Here is a 17,371-nt window from a genome sequence, read left to right as displayed (position 1 = left end):
CCTGAAAAGAATTCATCTGCCATTAAAATTTTTGAAAATGAAAAACCATACAGTATAAGAGACATATTAGAGAAGCAGAAGATAAAATGCTAGTATGGAAGTAAGGAAAATTCGACTGCATTCTTGGGTTCTTCATCGTCTGCCTTTGGAGCCTTACTCCTGTTTCCTTCCCCTCTCTGTACACTGGTTTCATCTGTGGAATAGTCTTCAATACCTGTGGAGCCTCTAGTTATAAAAGGCAGCTGTTACTGTCATAATGAAGCATGGTTACTCTTTTCTGACTGCCAGATTAAATGCAAAATGTGTCATGTAGTATATAATACAGATACAAGAAAAATTTTATTTATTAACTCTTGACTTCAAGTGCATAGCACCGTGATCAGTAACGATTTGGCTCCACTCATTCTTTTATTTTTAAAAAATGGAGATGATGCTTGTACCTCTCTAGGATTGTAAAAACCTCCTGTTATTCTTCTAAACACCACCATTACTACTAACGTCTTTTGAGTGTTTGCTATGTGCCAGGGTCTCTTTTAAGTGCTTTGTGTTTATTAATTTATTAACTTAGTAATAAGTTATAGAAATAGTAGAATTAGTAAGAAATATTAATGTTTCTTTTTTTCCAGTGAAATATGGAGCTGTTTAATTTTAAAAATTTATGGTTGACACACAATGTTACCTTAGTTTCAGGTGTACAACGTAGTGATTCAACTTCTCTGTGTTATGCTGTGCTCAACTTATCATCAATTCTTGAGTTAATTCATTGGTCTTCACAGAAACCCAGTGGAAGTAGGTACTGTATCCCATTTTACAAATGAGGAAACTGAGGCACAGAGAGGTTAAGTAATGGAGATTAAACTATTAGTTGAGCCAAAAACTTTTTAGAAGGGAATATTTCCAGCTTTTCAATCATTGTTGCTATCTCTTCCATTCATCTGTTTACAACCTTCATGATTTATGCCTTATATTCACAATATGTGCTATTATCTATGTATTATTTTTCTCTACTTGACTCACTAAAGGACTTTATTTTTTTTTAAGGCAAGAGCATTTCTTTTTATTTTTTTTTTTAATGTTTATTTATTTTTGAGAGAGAGACACACAGAGCACTAGTGGGGCAGAGAAAGAGGGAGACACAGAATCTGAAGCAGTCTCCAGGCTTTGAGCTGTCAGCATAGAGCCCATCGTGGGGCCTGAACTCACAAACTGCGAGATCATGACCTGAGCCGAAGTCAGACACTTAACCGAATGAGCCACCCAGGAGCCCCGAACATTTCTTTTTTAATGTTTACTTTTGAGAGAGAGTGAGAGTGAGAGAGTGCGAATGAGTCGGGGAGGGACAGAGAGAGAGGGAGAGAGAGAATCCCAAGCAGGCTCTGCACAGAGCCCAATGCAGGGCTCAGTCTCATGAACGGTGAGATCAAGAGTCAGATGCTTGACCAAATGAACCACCCAGGTGTCCCTCACCAAAGGACTTTAAAATCCTAAGCAAATGTTTGTGAAATCACAAGTACTGTGCAAGGTTCTCTTTTCTGTCTTAACGCCAATTAGAATAAACATCTAACAGTCAAATAAAAAATACTTGTGAACATCTAAAATGCTCTCAGGGATCACTAGGGGCAGGGGTATCACTTTTGAAAACACGGATTACAGTACTTACCACAAGCAGTGTTTGTGTAGCCCAAACTCACACAATTCTCTGATGAACAGTGGACTGTACATATAACTCATCTGGACAGATCGTGAAACCTACAAGACCCTCAAAACTGACCTTGTAGATAATCTCTCATTAGTTGCATATTGGAATATACTAAAACTTATATTGATTGATATAGCATCAATTTCTAATACCTCAAATTACCTAATTCCAATTTCTAATACCTAAAAATGGCAGCCAGCTAATTTCGTATTTATCTTTGTTAGTTTAGGTGCACGAAATTGTCTACCCTCTTCTGAAAACACCAAGCTTTTCACTTTATTGTTATTTTTCACCTATAATTATATTTATGGCTGCTTTGGATGTGGACTTTTATATACTCAAGAATATGCTTTGGCAGGTAAGAACACATCTTAAAACAAATTATGGTCAGTCTTGTTTATGTTAGCAGAAAATATGTTTTGTCTATAAAGAAGATTAATAATTCACAAATCTCACATTTTTAGTTCTACCCTCCTTCTTCTGTGGAACCACTAAGTAAAGGGAATTGAAGAGAAGGGAGAAGGAATCTGTATTTGCTGAGTGACCAGTGTGATAAGGCACTGAGTAAATATTTCCATTTTATGTATCAACAAATCGTGGCTTAGAGGTCACAAACAAGGCTGATAAATGGCAGAACCTGAATTCTTCATCTCCACTATATCTGTAGATTTGCCTGTTTTCACTGCTAAAATTGTTTTATTTGTGGCTTCCTCTTTCTTCTTAATCATGCTTCCAGACGAGTTTATTTTTTCTTTCAAAGAATATTTTATTTTGTTTGGTTTTATTCTGTACTTTTTCTAACATCTTGAGGCAGACATTAGTTGATTGATTTTTAGGTTTCTTTTTTTTTTGTATTTTGTACATCTAAGGTTTAAAATTTTTCTATGACTACTCTTTTAGCTTCACCCATGTGTTTTGATTTTTAGTGTTTTCATTATCATCCCAAACCTATCTAAAATTTTTACTATACTTTTTTCTTTGACCTGTTGATTTTTTTTTCCTTCATGTGTGGAAGAATTTTACTTGTTTGTTTATTTATTTGTTATTGAAGTGTAGTTGACATACAATATTATATTAATTTCAGTATATCACAGTGAGTTAACAATCACATACATATGAAATGCTCACCATGATGAGTGTAGTTACCATCTGTCATTCTACAAAGTTATTACAATATTAATGACTATCTTCCTTATGCTGTACTTTTATCCCTGTCACTTACTTATTTTATAACTGAAAGTTTGTACCTCTTTGGCCCCTTCGGCTATTTTGCCCACATCCTCCAGCCCTCTGGTAATCCTCTGTTTGTTCTCTGTGTGATTGAGTCTATTTCTGGTTTTTGTTTATTTATTTATTTACTTTGTTTTTTAGATTCCACACATAAATGAAATCATATGGTATTTGTATTTTTCTGACTGACTAATTTCACTTAGTGTAATAGGTGCATCCATGTTGTTGCAAATGGCAAGATTTCATTGTTTTATGGCTGTGTCTCTATATAAATGCCACATCTTCTTTATCCAACTTATCTATCGATGGACATTTAGGTTGCTTGCATATCTTGGCTCTTATAAATAATGCTGCAGTAAGGAGGGATGCATATATCTTTTTGAATTAGTGTTTTGTTTTCTTTGGATAAATACCTAGAAGTGGGATTACTGGATCTTATGGTACTTCTAGTTTTAGTTTTTTGAGGAATCTCCATACTGTTTTCCACAGTGGCTGCACCAATTTCCATTCCTACCAACAGCACAAGAGGGTTCCCTCTTCTCTACATCCTTGTGAACACTTATCCATTTCTTGCCTTTTTGATACTTGCCATTCTGACAGGTGTGAGGTGATAGCTTATTTTGGTTTTGATCTGCATTTCCCTGGTGACTTGTTATGTTGTCTTTTCATGTGTCTGTTATAAGCCATCAATGTGTCTTCTTTGGAAAAAAAATCTATTCAGGTCCTCTGCCCATTTTTAATTGGATTATTTGTTTTTAACCCATTAATTACTTAGAAGTTATTTTAAAATTTCCAAATATGGTCTTTTATCGTTATTTCTTTTATCACATTATGACTAGAGAGTGTGTTTTGTATATCAACTCTTGTGGTTTGTGGAGATGTGCTTTGTGGCCTAGTACCTCACTTTTCCAAAATGTTCTTTGCTTTACAAGAATATACATTCTCCCATTGTTGAGTGCAGGGGTCTAAATTAGTTCAGTAGATTATTTTGTTTATTATGAAGTCTGGTTTCTATATCTTTGCCAGTGTTGTTTTTCAATTTAATATAACAAGCTTCCATTATAACTATGGATTTATCAATTTCTGCTTGCAATTCTGCTGGTTTTTACTTTATGTAAGTAGAAACTCTGTTATTAAGTGCCTACAAGTATTATTATTTTCCTAGTTAATTTTTTCCCGTTATTTAGCTACCCTTTTATCCTAAATAATGCTCTTTGCCTTACATCAATTTCATCTGGTATTATTGTAGTTATACCAGCTTTCTTTTGCTTAGTATTTTCCTGATATAATTTTCCCATTCTTCCACTTATAAGATTTTGATGTCCTTATGTCTAGATTTTTTTTGATAATATATACTTAGATTTTGTTATTTTATCCATGTTGAGAATCTCTGCTGTTTTACCAGGCACCCGGGTGACTCAGTCAGTTGGTGTCTGACCTTGGCTCAGGTCATGATCTCAAAGTTTGTGGGTTCAAGCTGGTGTCCAGCTTCAGAGCCCAGAGCCTGCTTTGGATTCTGTCTCCCACTTGCTCTGCCCCTCCCCCACTTGCACTCTGTCTCTGTCTCTCTCTCTCAATAATAAATATTAAAAAAAAATTAAAAACTAGCTTAATATTTATTGTGATTAAAAATAGATTTAGAAGGGCAAAATATTTTAACAGATTTGAGGCACCAAGGAAGATTGGATGGAAAACAGTGTTTGGAAATATGTTCCACACTGTTAAGCCATTGGAGAAATACAAATTAAAACCACAGTGAGGTACCACTACATACCTATTAGAATGGCAACAGCAGAAACAATAACAAGCCTGATAATAGCAAGTGCTGGTGAGAATGCATGAAAATGCAAAATGGTACAGCCGCTTTGGAGAACGGTTTGGGAGTTTCTTACGGAGTTAAACATACACTTGTCATATGACCCAGTAATTCTACTTCTGTGTATTTACTGAAGTGAAATGAAAGCTTATGTTTACACTAAAACCTCTGTGTGAATCTTTGTAGCAGCCTTTTTCATAATCTGAAAAGTCTAGAAAGAACTCAAATGTTCCTCAGCTAGTGAATGAATGAGCACATTGTGATACATCTTACCATAGAATACCACCCAGCAACGAAAAAGGAACAGAGCTTTAATAGACACAACATAGACTTTCAAATGTCTTAGCCGAGAGAGGGAAACCAGACTCAAAAGGCTACCTATTGTATAATTCCATTCGTAGACCTTCCTTCTAGCAAAGCCAAAAGAGTATGTTTTGAGAACAGATCATTTGTTGCCAGGCACTGGGGATAGGGAAAGAAATTAAGTACAAAGGAGGAGCCTAAGGACAATTTTTTTTTTTTTTTTTTAAGGTGATGGATCTGTTCTGTTTCTTAATTGTGGTCATGGTCACATGACTGCATGCATCTGTCAAGACACCTATAACTCCACATCAAAAGAATGAATTTCACTGCATGTGAATTAAAAATAAGTTAAAAAATCAAGAGAAATCGATTTGGGTTTATTTCTCACATGTAGTTTTGTACTTTGCATTTGCCATGCTTCACCTTTGCTTCTCCTTCAGCCTTCTCAGTCAAGTTGAGTCGGTTTTCCTTATTCTTTAATTCCTTCTTCTTGTTTAAGAGTTTTACATTGTTTCTATTTCTGAGGCAGACACTGCTAATTGCCCATCTGATATGCATTCTCTCTTTCTCTCATTAACAGAAACTTACTAGATTTTGCTTGGTATAGTGGTGGGCCAGTGTGAAATATTCTGTTTCTCAGCAGGTGGTAGCTATGTAGCCTCAGAAAATAGTGTGGCTAATGAAATGTGCACAAAAGTTTGTTGAATGAGGCTTCTAGAAAGCCCTTAATAAGAGGGCCAAATCAGCTGGCATGTGGTTTTTGCCCTTTGTTTTTACCTCTCTTTCTGCGTGGAGCCCTGCAGATCAACACCAAGGAAACCAGGAAATGTTTTACACAGAAGCAGGAAACATTTGCATTCCATTTTAAGAACATTTTGATGTTGGGAACTATTAAGCCAGAATGACAACAAGAAAGATTAGTGAATTGTTCTTGTAACAGTAAGAATCTCTTTTGTTTGGAAGGGATGGTTTCTTTGAGGCAGGTAACCCTGAATACCTTTCAAAGTTATTTTTTAGAGTAACTGTACAAAATGCATAACCAAGGTCTGATTCTTACCTAAGTAAATGTAGTCATGCCATCTTTAAATGTTAAATCTAATACTGTGTTATGAATTGGTTTCACAGGTCTTCCTAACAGGATTAATAAGCTTTGTTGTGACATTCATCGTAATTGGATATGTCGTTCTGAAATTCAATGAAGAGTCATGGGATTTGCAATCTTGCCTACTCTTTAGCATGACCCTTGGCATTACAGATCCTATTTTTTCTGTGAATTCACTGAAAACTATTGGTATGTCAGATTTATTTCTCTCTCTTACATTTAAAAAAAATCTTTAAATAGGAAATTTATTGTCAATTTACATTGAAGATACGAGGATAAATTATTTTTCTTTGGATCTTGTTTTGTTTTTGTTTTTTGCACAAATTGTGCATCTGGCAAGTAGATATTTATGCTATTTTTCTTGGCGATGGGGCATTGATGGACTAGAAAGATGCAATGCAAATAAGGTAATCCAAGATCTGGGATAAATACACCAATTGTAATCTCAAAGGATTTTTTTCAAGACGAAAAGTAACCTTTCTAGAAGGTGATAAAAATTAGCATTCTTATTCCATTCCACTGAATTCTAACCCTCAAGGTAGAAACTCTGCCATACCCCCAGTGAAACTCTTCTGAGGCCTTACTGTCTGTTGTTAGAACTGCCTCCCTTTTGGACCAGCTAACGGTAAGCAGGTAGTGGAAGGGTGTGTAGTTTATTTAAAAGATCTTACTATGAGTAAGATCATAGTTTGGCAAACATGTTCAATAATAGCTTAGTCCTAGGGCACCTGGGTGGCTCAGTTGGTTAAGTATCTGACTCTTCGTTTTGGCTCAGGACCTTCTGAATCGTGAGATGGAGCCCCAGCATCGGGTTCTGCATGGACAGTGTGGAGCCTGACCCTCTCCTGCTTGCATGCTCTCTCTCTCTCTCTCTCTCTCTCTCAAAATAAACTTAAAAAAAAAGTAATAGCTTATTCCCAAGAGGGTTTGGGGACCTTCAGTACTTCCCCTCTTATTTGGTAAAAGATGATTTCCCTTGGAAATATCCCCCTGTTGTCATGTTTTATTAACACAGCGGTAAAAAACATGAAATGGTTAGGTGCTCTGGTTTCAGTTTTTGACGAAGAAATATTTTCCTAACCAATTTTAAGGTATTGGTTATATTTAATGGAAATATATTGCCTTATGATTGGAACTGGAAACCTCCAACCAATCCGATAAGTGATATTCCCAATTTTACACCCATTTACACCTGCTATTGGGAGAACATCGATTTTTAAGGTGGGAATACCCTAAATTGTCATATTTCTCAAAGAGTCTGATCCTGTCCTCTTTTCTTTCTCTCTCTCTATTTTCTTGAGAGGGAGAGAGAGACAGAGCACGAGCAGTGGAGGGCCAGAGAGAGAGGGGGACACAGAATTCAAAGGAGGCTCCAGGCTCCAAGCTGTCAGCACAGAGCCCGACGCTGGACTTGAACTCATGAACCTTGAGATCATGACCTGAGCCGAAGCTGGACACTTAACCGACTGAGCCACCCAGGCGCTCCTTTTCTCTATTTTCTAAGTACAATCTTTTTTTCTATTTTTCCTTTACTTGTCTTTCTCTTTCGGCCATTTGTATTTCCCAATTGTTTTATTCACCTCATTTTTTCCCTGCTCCCTTTTCTGAAACTCTTGACTATAAGTGCCTATAACAAACTATAAACTTTAATTATTTACTGCAGTTTCTATATTCAATTTTTTTCCAAAAAAGAAGTATAATAGAAAGTCTTCTATTTCTTTTTTTTTTTAATTTTTAAAATTTATTTTTATTTTTATTTTTTGCGAGAGAGAGGACACACACGCACAAATGGGGTAGGAAGAGAGAAGGAGAGAGAGAATACCAAGCAGGCTCCACGCTGTGTGTGTAGCCTGACACAGGGTTCGATCTCACAACTTTGAGATCATGATCTGAGCCAAAATCAAGAGTCAAATGCTTACTCAACTGGGCTACCCAGGTGCCCCGAAAGTCTTCTATTTTTTAAAAAGAAAAACTAGTGAGGGTATTTGGCTCTTAGTTAATATTTTCTTTATGTCATTAATGCTCAAGGTGGTGCATGGGTTTTGGATCCAATTACAATTTTTCCTAATAAGACAAATTTGACTCATTTTTTGTGGGGGGGGGAATAAATATCACTCTTGCTTATTTATGGTTTTGGCAGAGTCACCATATAGGCAATATATGTGAATTAGATAAATGGCTCTTTCTTAAAAACAGTTTACTTCTAATTGTCATAGTAATTTTTTAAGGAAAATATTTTCTGCCATATGCCTAAAATTATCGTAATATACAAAACTAGTTCCTACAATACAAATAGTGCTTCTTTTGATGTGATACCCTTGGGTACTGTAAATCCTGCACAGTCTGGGTGGCCTGACCTGTTGGAAAAAGTAGTGGATATTCACATGCAAGTGAAAAGGAACTTGTCTGTTCATTACCTGTTTGAAAAGAATGCATTGGGCTCAAACAATTTTTACTTTGAAACAAATCTGGAAATTTACAACATAGGACACAAAAGATATTGTAAAGGATGCAGAGAAAGGGGAACATTTTTGTCCTGTTAGTGGGAATGCAAATTGGTGCAGCCACTCTGGAAAACAGTATGGAGTTTTCTCAAAAAGTTAAAAATAGAACCACCCTACAATGCAGCAATTCCATTACTTGGTATTTATCCAAAGGATATAAAAATACTGATTTGAAAGGGCACACGCACCCTGTGTTTATAGCAGCATTATCAACAATAGCCAAATTATGCAAAGAACCCAAATGTCCATCAACTAGGTAAAGATGTAAGATATAGATATCATGGAACATTACTCAGCCACCAGAAAGAATCTTTCCATTTGCAACAATGTGGATGGAGCTAGACTGTATTATGCTAAGTGAAATAAGTCAGTCAGAGAAAGACAAATACCATGTGATTTTACTCATGTGGAATTTAAGAAACAAAATGGATGAACATAGGGGAAAGAACATAGAGGGAGGCAACCCATAAGAGACTCTTAACCGTAGAGAACAAACTGAGGGTTGCTGGAGTGGAGGTGGGTGGGGGGAAGAGCCAAATTGGGGATGGGTATTAAGGAGGGCATTTGTTGGGATGAACGCTGGGTGTTATATATAAGTGATGAATTGCTAAATTCTACTCCTGAAACTAATATACACTATATGTTAACTAAAATTTAAATAAAAACATAAAATATTTTTTAAAAACCCAAAAAGCAAATCTGAAATAGGACCTTGTAAAGGAATAAAACAAAGTTTTGGTATGATCTCAATTGAGTAAAAAGTTTATACGCTTACAAAAGACTTCAACATTAAAGTTGTATCTGAGCTGTGAAGCTGTTAGGTGGCTTTTGTTTTATTCTTTCCTCTTTCACATTTTTCAGTGAATTAGTGAGTATAAGTTCTACATTATGAGGGAGTAATTCTTGTGGTATTTTGCTATTAAACACAGCTACAAGGCAAATTCAATGCTTCATACTTCAGACCTTGCATTTTACTTGTTCCAGGTTGGGTCCCTGAATTTGAGGGAAGGATAAAAGGATTTCATGAGCAGCTAAATCAAATGTGCTAATAATCTCTAAATCTGTTTTGCCAGCATTTTTTTGTGGCTTCTGTCACAGTCAAAGCTAGCAACAAGTAGTAAACTGAATATTGGTTAGCAACCCTCTTGGGAGCTTCCCAGATGCAGTTTGAAACTGACCCCCATATGCAGAGGGGAGGGAGAGACTGAAGAAAGAGGCAGGTTGGTAGGTTTTTATAAGCAGAAGAAACTTACATACAAGGCTTGTCTTGGGTAGCAACAAGATGAAAGCATCCCTGCCCCTGCACTCCACATCTTAAAATGTATGTATTGGCCTCAACAGAGTCCAGTCACGTACGCTGTGCGGGGGTTCTGAACACCCATCACTATCTCAAGGCCGTGTCCTTGGATCAGCTTCTGGGAGCAGGAAAGGCAAGTGGAGCTCACATTCCACTTGCTGAGGAGGGGCTGAGGAGCCTCTAATCACCTCCAAGTCAGCAGGTCAACTGCCAGTCATATCTTCGTTCCCCAACAACAAGAGGATTATAACTTATCTTGCCATTTGCTTTCTTTATTGGCTACAATAATGAAGCAAGAAGAACAGAAATAAACAGCCTGAATACATTGATCCACAGGCAGACACTGAGTAATTAGAAATTCTGTATAATCCTGTATATCCTATCATTCAGGAGACTTTGGGAAAGATGGATAGAATCTGAATATTCTGATGTTTCATATCCTCAGATCAAACACTGGAAAGCAGAGATTTTCTTTCTTTCAAACTACATATAGTGTTCTAGAAATAATAATAATAATAATAATAATAATAAAATAATAATAATAATACCCCAGCTATATATATTTAATTATTATGTGTTTCAAAAACACCAAAAGAAAAAAATTAGAATTTTAATCAGATCCAGTTCTGTTTGGATTTTTTAAAAAAGTGTCACCGTGATCATTTTGAATTTGATGCAATGGGATTATATTAAACAGATGCTTTTAGAAAATATGTAGTTTTGCAATCCTTTCTATATCAATTTTTAATTATATTAGGATGCATAATGTACTATTGTGTGTCATATGTTCTTAAATTTGGGGATTATGCCAGCTCCACAAACTCATCAGGGACACTGGGTCTCTCTGTTTATATATTCCTGTGGATATGGGGAAGGAAAACTCTTGAAGGAGCAGAGGAAACAACCCCTTTCATGTTTGTCATAGCCAGAGTGGAAAAACTTCATAATTCATGGGACATCAAGTAGAGGCCTTAGTAGCAGGGAAATTTTCCTTTAAACTAAAGGCTGCTCTGGTACTCTGTAGCAAAGCCTAAAAGCAAGTTATAAAAGGTTAAGCTATTTCCAAGTAATAACTGCTCTAGAACAAAAAATATTTATAGGAATACAAAAATATACAGCACCTAATAAGGTAAAATATACACTTCTGTCATGTGTAATAAAAAATTAGCAGGCATGCAAAGGAGCAGGAAAATATGAGTCATAAAAAGTACAAAATAATAAGTAGAAACAGATGCAGTAATGAGGCATATGGTAGAATTACTAGATACAAACATTAAAGCAGTTATTGTAACTCTATTCTGTAGATTCAAAAAATTAGAGGAAGGATTAAGGCTGGGGTAAAACTCCTGTCATCTTGTGAGAGCCCATTGTTAAATAACCACAAATTTTGCAAGCCAGTTGTTAAACCATCAATAACTTCAAATTGGCTATGATGGAAGTATTTATACATAGAACTGGCAAATGCTACAAATCAGGTGTTTTTGTTTTTGTTTTAATTTTGGAGAGGTGGTTTATCAGCATACCACTGGTAGATATAAAAAAAGACCTAAATCAAACTTCTAGAGATGAAAAACACAATACCTAAGGCAAAAATTCCACTGGATGGAAGTAGATTAGACACTGTAAAAGAAAGTATTAGTGAACTTGAAGGGGCAGCAATAGAAACTATCCAAAACAAAGCACATGGAGAAAATAAGTGAAAAGAACATTAGTGAACCGTGGGACAACTTCAAGTGGTTTGATATACAAGTCCCCAAAAAAGAGGAGAGATAGTGGGAGAAACAAAAAAATACTTGAAGAAATAATGGATGAAAAATTCTGAATCAAGAAGCTCAACCTACATGAACCCAAGAAACATAAAACTACACTATGACATATAAAAATCAAGTTCCTAAAAATATCTTAAAGGCAGACAGAAGGGGAGACACATTATATACAGAGGAACAAAAATAATAATGACTTCTTTTCAGAAACAATGCAAATGAGAAGATGGTGAACAACGTTTTTAAAGTACTAAAATAAAAACTTAGAATCCTCAGTGGAAATATATTTGAAAAGCAAAGGTAAAACACCTTCTTAAACATACTGAAACTAAAAGAATTTATCATTAGCAGATCCTCACTATTAAAAGATGATAAAGGAAGTCAGGAAGAATGAAACTGGTACCAAATAGAAATTTGGATCTACACAAAGGAATGAAAAGCCCTGTAATTGGTAAACATATGGGAAAATATTTTTTTCATATTTTTATTTTTATTAGAAAAATTTTTTCTAATGTTTATTCATTTATTTGAGAGACAGAGAGAGACAGAGCATGAGTGGGGGAGGGACAGAGAGAGAGAGAGAGAGAGAGAGAGAGAGAATCCGAAGCAGGCTCCGGGCTCTGAGCTGTCAGCACAGAACCTGGTGTGGGGCTCAAACTCATGAACCTGTAGATCATGACCTGAGCCAAGTCGGCCGCTTAACTGACTGAGCCACCCAGGTGCCCCTGACTTTTTTTTCTTATTTTTAAATCTATTTAAAGTATAATATTTAAAGCAACAATGATAGCACTCTACCTTGGGTTTTATTTCTCTGCTCCTCCATTCTTTGTGTGTGGCTTCTACTCTCAGGATCACAAGTTGGCTGCTAAAGTTTCAGTCATCACACCCACATTTCAGGCAAGGAGAAGAGGAAAAGGGCAAGGGACAGAGAGATGCTTCTTTCAACCAAGTCACTTCTCCCTCCAAGAAATTTCCCCAGAGTCCAACTTGGTAACTTCCACTTATATCTCAGTGGCTACTCTTTGAAGCCCAGGATGTGAGGGGAAATGGTCATTTTGCTGAACACAGTGCCACCCTGGATAAAACCAGTTTTGTTACCAAGAACAGAGGATGGATACTGGTTGGGCAAGTACCAGTCACTATCACCCTACTCATAAGTTGTGTATCACTAAGCAATTAATTTGATTATATTTTCCATTAAACTTAACTACTTGTGGATACAAAGTGCCAATAAGATTTTGTAGTGAATTAAAATTTTTTAAAAACAGCTTTTTTGAAATATAATCCATGTACCATAAAATTTATCCTTCTAAAGTGTACACTTCAGTGATCTATAATATATTTACAGAGTTATACAACCATCATCACCATCTAATTTTAGAACTTTTTTTTTTTTGAGAGAGAGAGCACACGAGCAGGGGAGAGGGGCCGAGGGAGAGAGAGAGAGAGAGAGAGAGAGAGAGAGAGACGGTCTTAAGCAGGCTCCACACTGGGTGTGATCTCATGACTGTGAGGTGAAATCCAGAGTCAGACACCTAACTGACTGAGGTACCCAGACACCCCTGGAGCAGTTTTATCACCATCAAAGAAATCTCCTGGCCATTAGCAGTCACATCTAATTCCCCTATTCCAAGCCCCTGGCAACCAACCACTAATCTACTTTCTGTCTATAGATTTGCCTATTCTGGACATTTCATACAAGTCAAACCATACAATATGTGTTTCTTGTGTTTGTCTTCTTTCCCTTTTTATAATGTTTTCAAGGTTCATCCATGCTGTAACATGTGTCAATCAGTACTTCCTTCTTTTCTGTGGCTGAATAATTTGATTGACTATTACAAATAATGCTGCTATGAACATTCATGTAAAATTGTGTGGACGTAGGTTTTCAATTCTCTTGAGCATATGTCTAGAAGTAGAATCGCTGGGTCATCCTTTGTACTTATTTCTAAAATGTGATTTTTGTGGAGTCGAATGACTTCTGTTTATTCAAGCTAAATATTGTGTCATGCTGAGAAGTACTTTGTCTCATTCTAAAACTCAAGCATGGTTTGAGGCCATGGACACCTCAGAGAATGCTATTGTCATGTTCCCTTGTCGTTGGAGATATAAAAAAAAGCACATGGAGAAATTAAAAATGGTGGTTGCCTTACAGACCCATCCCAGTCATGGCTGTTTTCTTTCTGTCAGCATATTCCTTCTCTTTTATTTTTGTGTTTCCTGTGCAAGAGCATCATTTTCATGTACCAAATTAAATTACATTTTATATTTCCTTTTCCAGGCATTTCCAAAATGTATACTGATATCATAAGAGGAGAATCAATGATAATTTGTGGCTTCACATCCATACTTTTTGGACTTTTTCGGAACAACTTACTCCACATTTCCATACTTAGAGGTAAGAGCATTTATTTTCCTGTGAATATTCTCTAAGATGTGAGTGCATTATTAAAAATTGTTTATTTATTTATTTTGAGAAATTGAGAGTAAGTGTGCATGAGAGAGAGGGGCAGAGAAAGAGAGGGAGAGAGAGAATCCCAGGCAGTTTCCACATTGTCAGCACAGAGCCCAATGTGGACCTTGATCTCACAGACAGTGAGGTCATGACCTGAGCTGAAATCAAGAGTTGGACGCTTAACTGACTGAGCCACCCAGGTGCCCCTCCTCTGCATATTTTCTAAAATCATTCTTCTATGATGCATTTCAATTCACACCAAAGTTAAAATACATTCAAGATGTCTTAACTTTACTGCATTCTCTATATTTTACTTTTGGACCAGTTAAAATAGCATATATCAGATAACAAGAAAATAATTACCATATATATGTTTCCTTGGACAGCATGGGGGAAAGAATGGTAAAAAAATGATTTAGTGTCTCTCCCCCACACACACATCATCTGGCTCAAAGTAACTGCTTTCCTGGATCAATCTGGATCTCAGTGAGTGGATGTTAAGAATTGATTAGGGGCACCTGGGTGCCTTAGTGGGTAGAACATCTGACTCTTGATCTCAGGGTCATGAATTCAAGCCCCACGTTGGTGTGGAGCCTACTTAAAAAAAGAAAAAAAAATGGACTTGATCCTGGATTTGAGCCTGAGGGTGAAGGCAGAATGTGATAGTTTTAGGAGGAGAGAGGTGCTAAAAGGAAAAAGAAATATTGGTGATAAAGAGGGGTGTGCAGTGCTTCTCAATGGGGAGCTATAGGCATTTGGGGTGGGACAATCTTTGTTATTTAGGACTGACCTTGGCATTGTCTGACACCCGCTCGCTGACTGCCATTGTTGCCCCCAGTTTTGGTGACTACAGAAAATTTCTCTTCTCCATTTCCCAAATGCCCTTGGGCTGGGGGTCACAAATGGACTTCAGATTGGTGGGGACCCTGGACACGATTTGCTTGGCCCTAAAATAGTGTGTAAACAGTTTGAATTTGGATGTTTTTTTGGTCAGAGATTCACTTTCTAGTTTGTTACAGGGTTTTCACTTGCCTGGCTTCTGAGGACATTTGAGTCTGCTCTTCCTGGATAAGCAAACCTCAAGCTACAGACCATTAGGGAAATGTCCCCAGAAAGTCTGTTTTACCAGGCTTTCCTGAAACTCCCACTTGCTGAAGGACAAGGTCCCCATTCAAAATCTCAAAAGCAAACCAAAGCACATAGACCCATCTGCCATCAATGAAAGAAACAAAAGTTACAGTTCAACTTCTGTTCTTTCTTATTTTCTTTTTCTAGACTTACATGTAATCACGGGCCTCTGCTTGGGCATCTTTGGAAGCATAATATGTGGATATTCGTGTGCAAGAATCATTCAGTTTATATTGACTGACCTCTTTAGCAATACACTAACTAGTGTCATTCTTTGCATTTCAATGGTGTACCTGACTTTCTACGTTGGTAAGGCAGAAACAAATACAAAAAAAATGCTGCCCTCAAAGTGAATTTTATGTACTTTTCTTCTTCGTTGATCTTGAATCATTTGCTTCTTCCTAACTGCTTCCCCCTTGTTGCAGCCCCTCTGTGCATCTTGTCATGTTATTCTTCTGCTACTTCTAGCTCTTTCCTACTCTTTCTTAACATCTCCTTAATTTCAACCTCACGTCCCTTCCCTTTGCATTAGTTCTCTATGTAATTACTCTCTTGCTCTTTTTTTTTAATTAAAAAATGTTTATTTATTTTGAGAGAGAGTAAGCAAGGGAGGTGCAGAGAGAGAGAGAATCCCAAGCAGGCTCTGCACCGTCAGCGCAGAGCCCAGCTAAGGGCTCAAATCCACCAACCACGAGGTCATGACTGGGCCAAAATCAAGAGTTGGACACTTAATTGCCTGAGCCACCCAGGCACCCCTCTCTTATTCTTTTTGAACTCCACCTTTTGACCTTACATTTAGTCATTGGCAGTCCCCTGGAATCAGCTCAGTGCTGATTCCTGCTCTGACCCTTAGCAACCCATCTCTAAAATGAGAGAACCAGGAGAGATGCTCCTGAGGTCTTTGCAGCTCAGCTGCCTTTCATTCCATGGGCTTCACAATGAGGGGCCTGTAGGAATGGCGGCCCTCACCAGAGGCTAGGAGGCAGGAGAGTAGAGGGAGAAATCAGGTAGGTATACCTGTATCTGGAAAAGAAGCAGGAAAGTAGAACAATCGTAGGAGTCAAAGTGCCTAACTGGTAGACCTGCAATAATTTGCTGGTTTAGTCCAGTGGGATTGTCAATTAAGGATTTTTACTAGCCTGATTGAGCTAACCAGTCCCCAAGAGCCATAGCAACTGCATCGAAACAGTCAAATCTGCTTCTGCTCTCACCCCACATAGTGGGGCAACTTACACCCATGAAAGACCTGAAGCATCAAAAGCTTAATTACTCTTGTCATCTCCAGTTACCTAAAAGCTCTGCTTCCGCTCTAGGTAGATTGCCACCAGGGACTTGCTTACTGCTCTGAATCAGTAAAAGTACAGAAGGCGTTCACTGAATGGTCATTTCCTTCAGATTCCTAATTTTCTTTTTTTTTTTTCTTCTCCCTGTGAAACTTTTATGGATGCCTTAAATATCTGGAGAAAAACATTTTAAAAATTAGTATTTCCATTTCTTCCACCAGATCATGAGTTCCTTGATGTGGAGGCTGTCTCTTTTTCATCTTTTTATTTATTCTCTTTTCTGTGTTCTCCCAGCCAACCCCAGTGCTTCCTATATGCCTGAAAGTAATTTGACACATGTTGGTTGAATACACTGATACTAGTCCTTGAAGCGTTTTGGAGTTAGGCAGACTTGAATTCAACCCCCACCTTCACAATTTATTAGCTTGCTGACCTTGGAATATTACTTAACCTCTCTAAGCTTTAGTTAGTTTCCTTATCTATAAAAGTGATATAGAAACACCTAGCCTATAGGGGTACTCTTTATGTCCAATGACTTGCTCATGCTGATAGGCTGGAGACAGCTCTTAGCCGCTTGTGAGAGCTGACTGTACACATCTCTTTCACAGCTCTGTTCAGGTGACATCATGTTGAAATTGGTCATATTGCGAGTATTTACACCATGGAAATTGGCAGACACTGTCCATCAGGGACTTTTAAAAACTCGTTTAGCCTCCGGAGAGCTGCTTTTAAACATTTACTAGCTCACCACTGAACTCAAGTTCGGGCAGCTAACAAACGTTGGTTCCCTT

The 17,371-nt window shown here is 37.3% G+C and overlaps 1 protein-coding gene across 1 annotated transcript in view; it reads left to right on the top strand.

The window, feature by feature from the left end:
* The window catches only part of SLC9C2 (solute carrier family 9 member C2 (putative)), an 82,553-nt gene that overhangs the window by 3,947 nt on the left and 61,235 nt on the right, over positions 1-17,371 (top strand). Inside the window, exons 4-7 of the mRNA XM_043568232.1 lie at positions 1,929-2,057; positions 6,174-6,339; positions 13,996-14,112; positions 15,445-15,606. Coding sequence (XP_043424167.1) covers positions 1,929-2,057; positions 6,174-6,339; positions 13,996-14,112; positions 15,445-15,606 — 574 coding nt within the window. The remainder of the gene's footprint in view (positions 1-1,928; positions 2,058-6,173; positions 6,340-13,995; positions 14,113-15,444; positions 15,607-17,371) is intronic.

The sequence above is a fragment of the Prionailurus bengalensis genome, chromosome E4 (genome assembly GCF_016509475.1).
Source record: "Prionailurus bengalensis isolate Pbe53 chromosome E4, Fcat_Pben_1.1_paternal_pri, whole genome shotgun sequence".
Taxonomy (NCBI): Eukaryota; Metazoa; Chordata; class Mammalia; order Carnivora; family Felidae; genus Prionailurus; species Prionailurus bengalensis.
The sequence above is the reverse complement of the archived record's forward strand: the minus strand, read 5'-3'. Positions and strand labels throughout refer to the sequence as shown.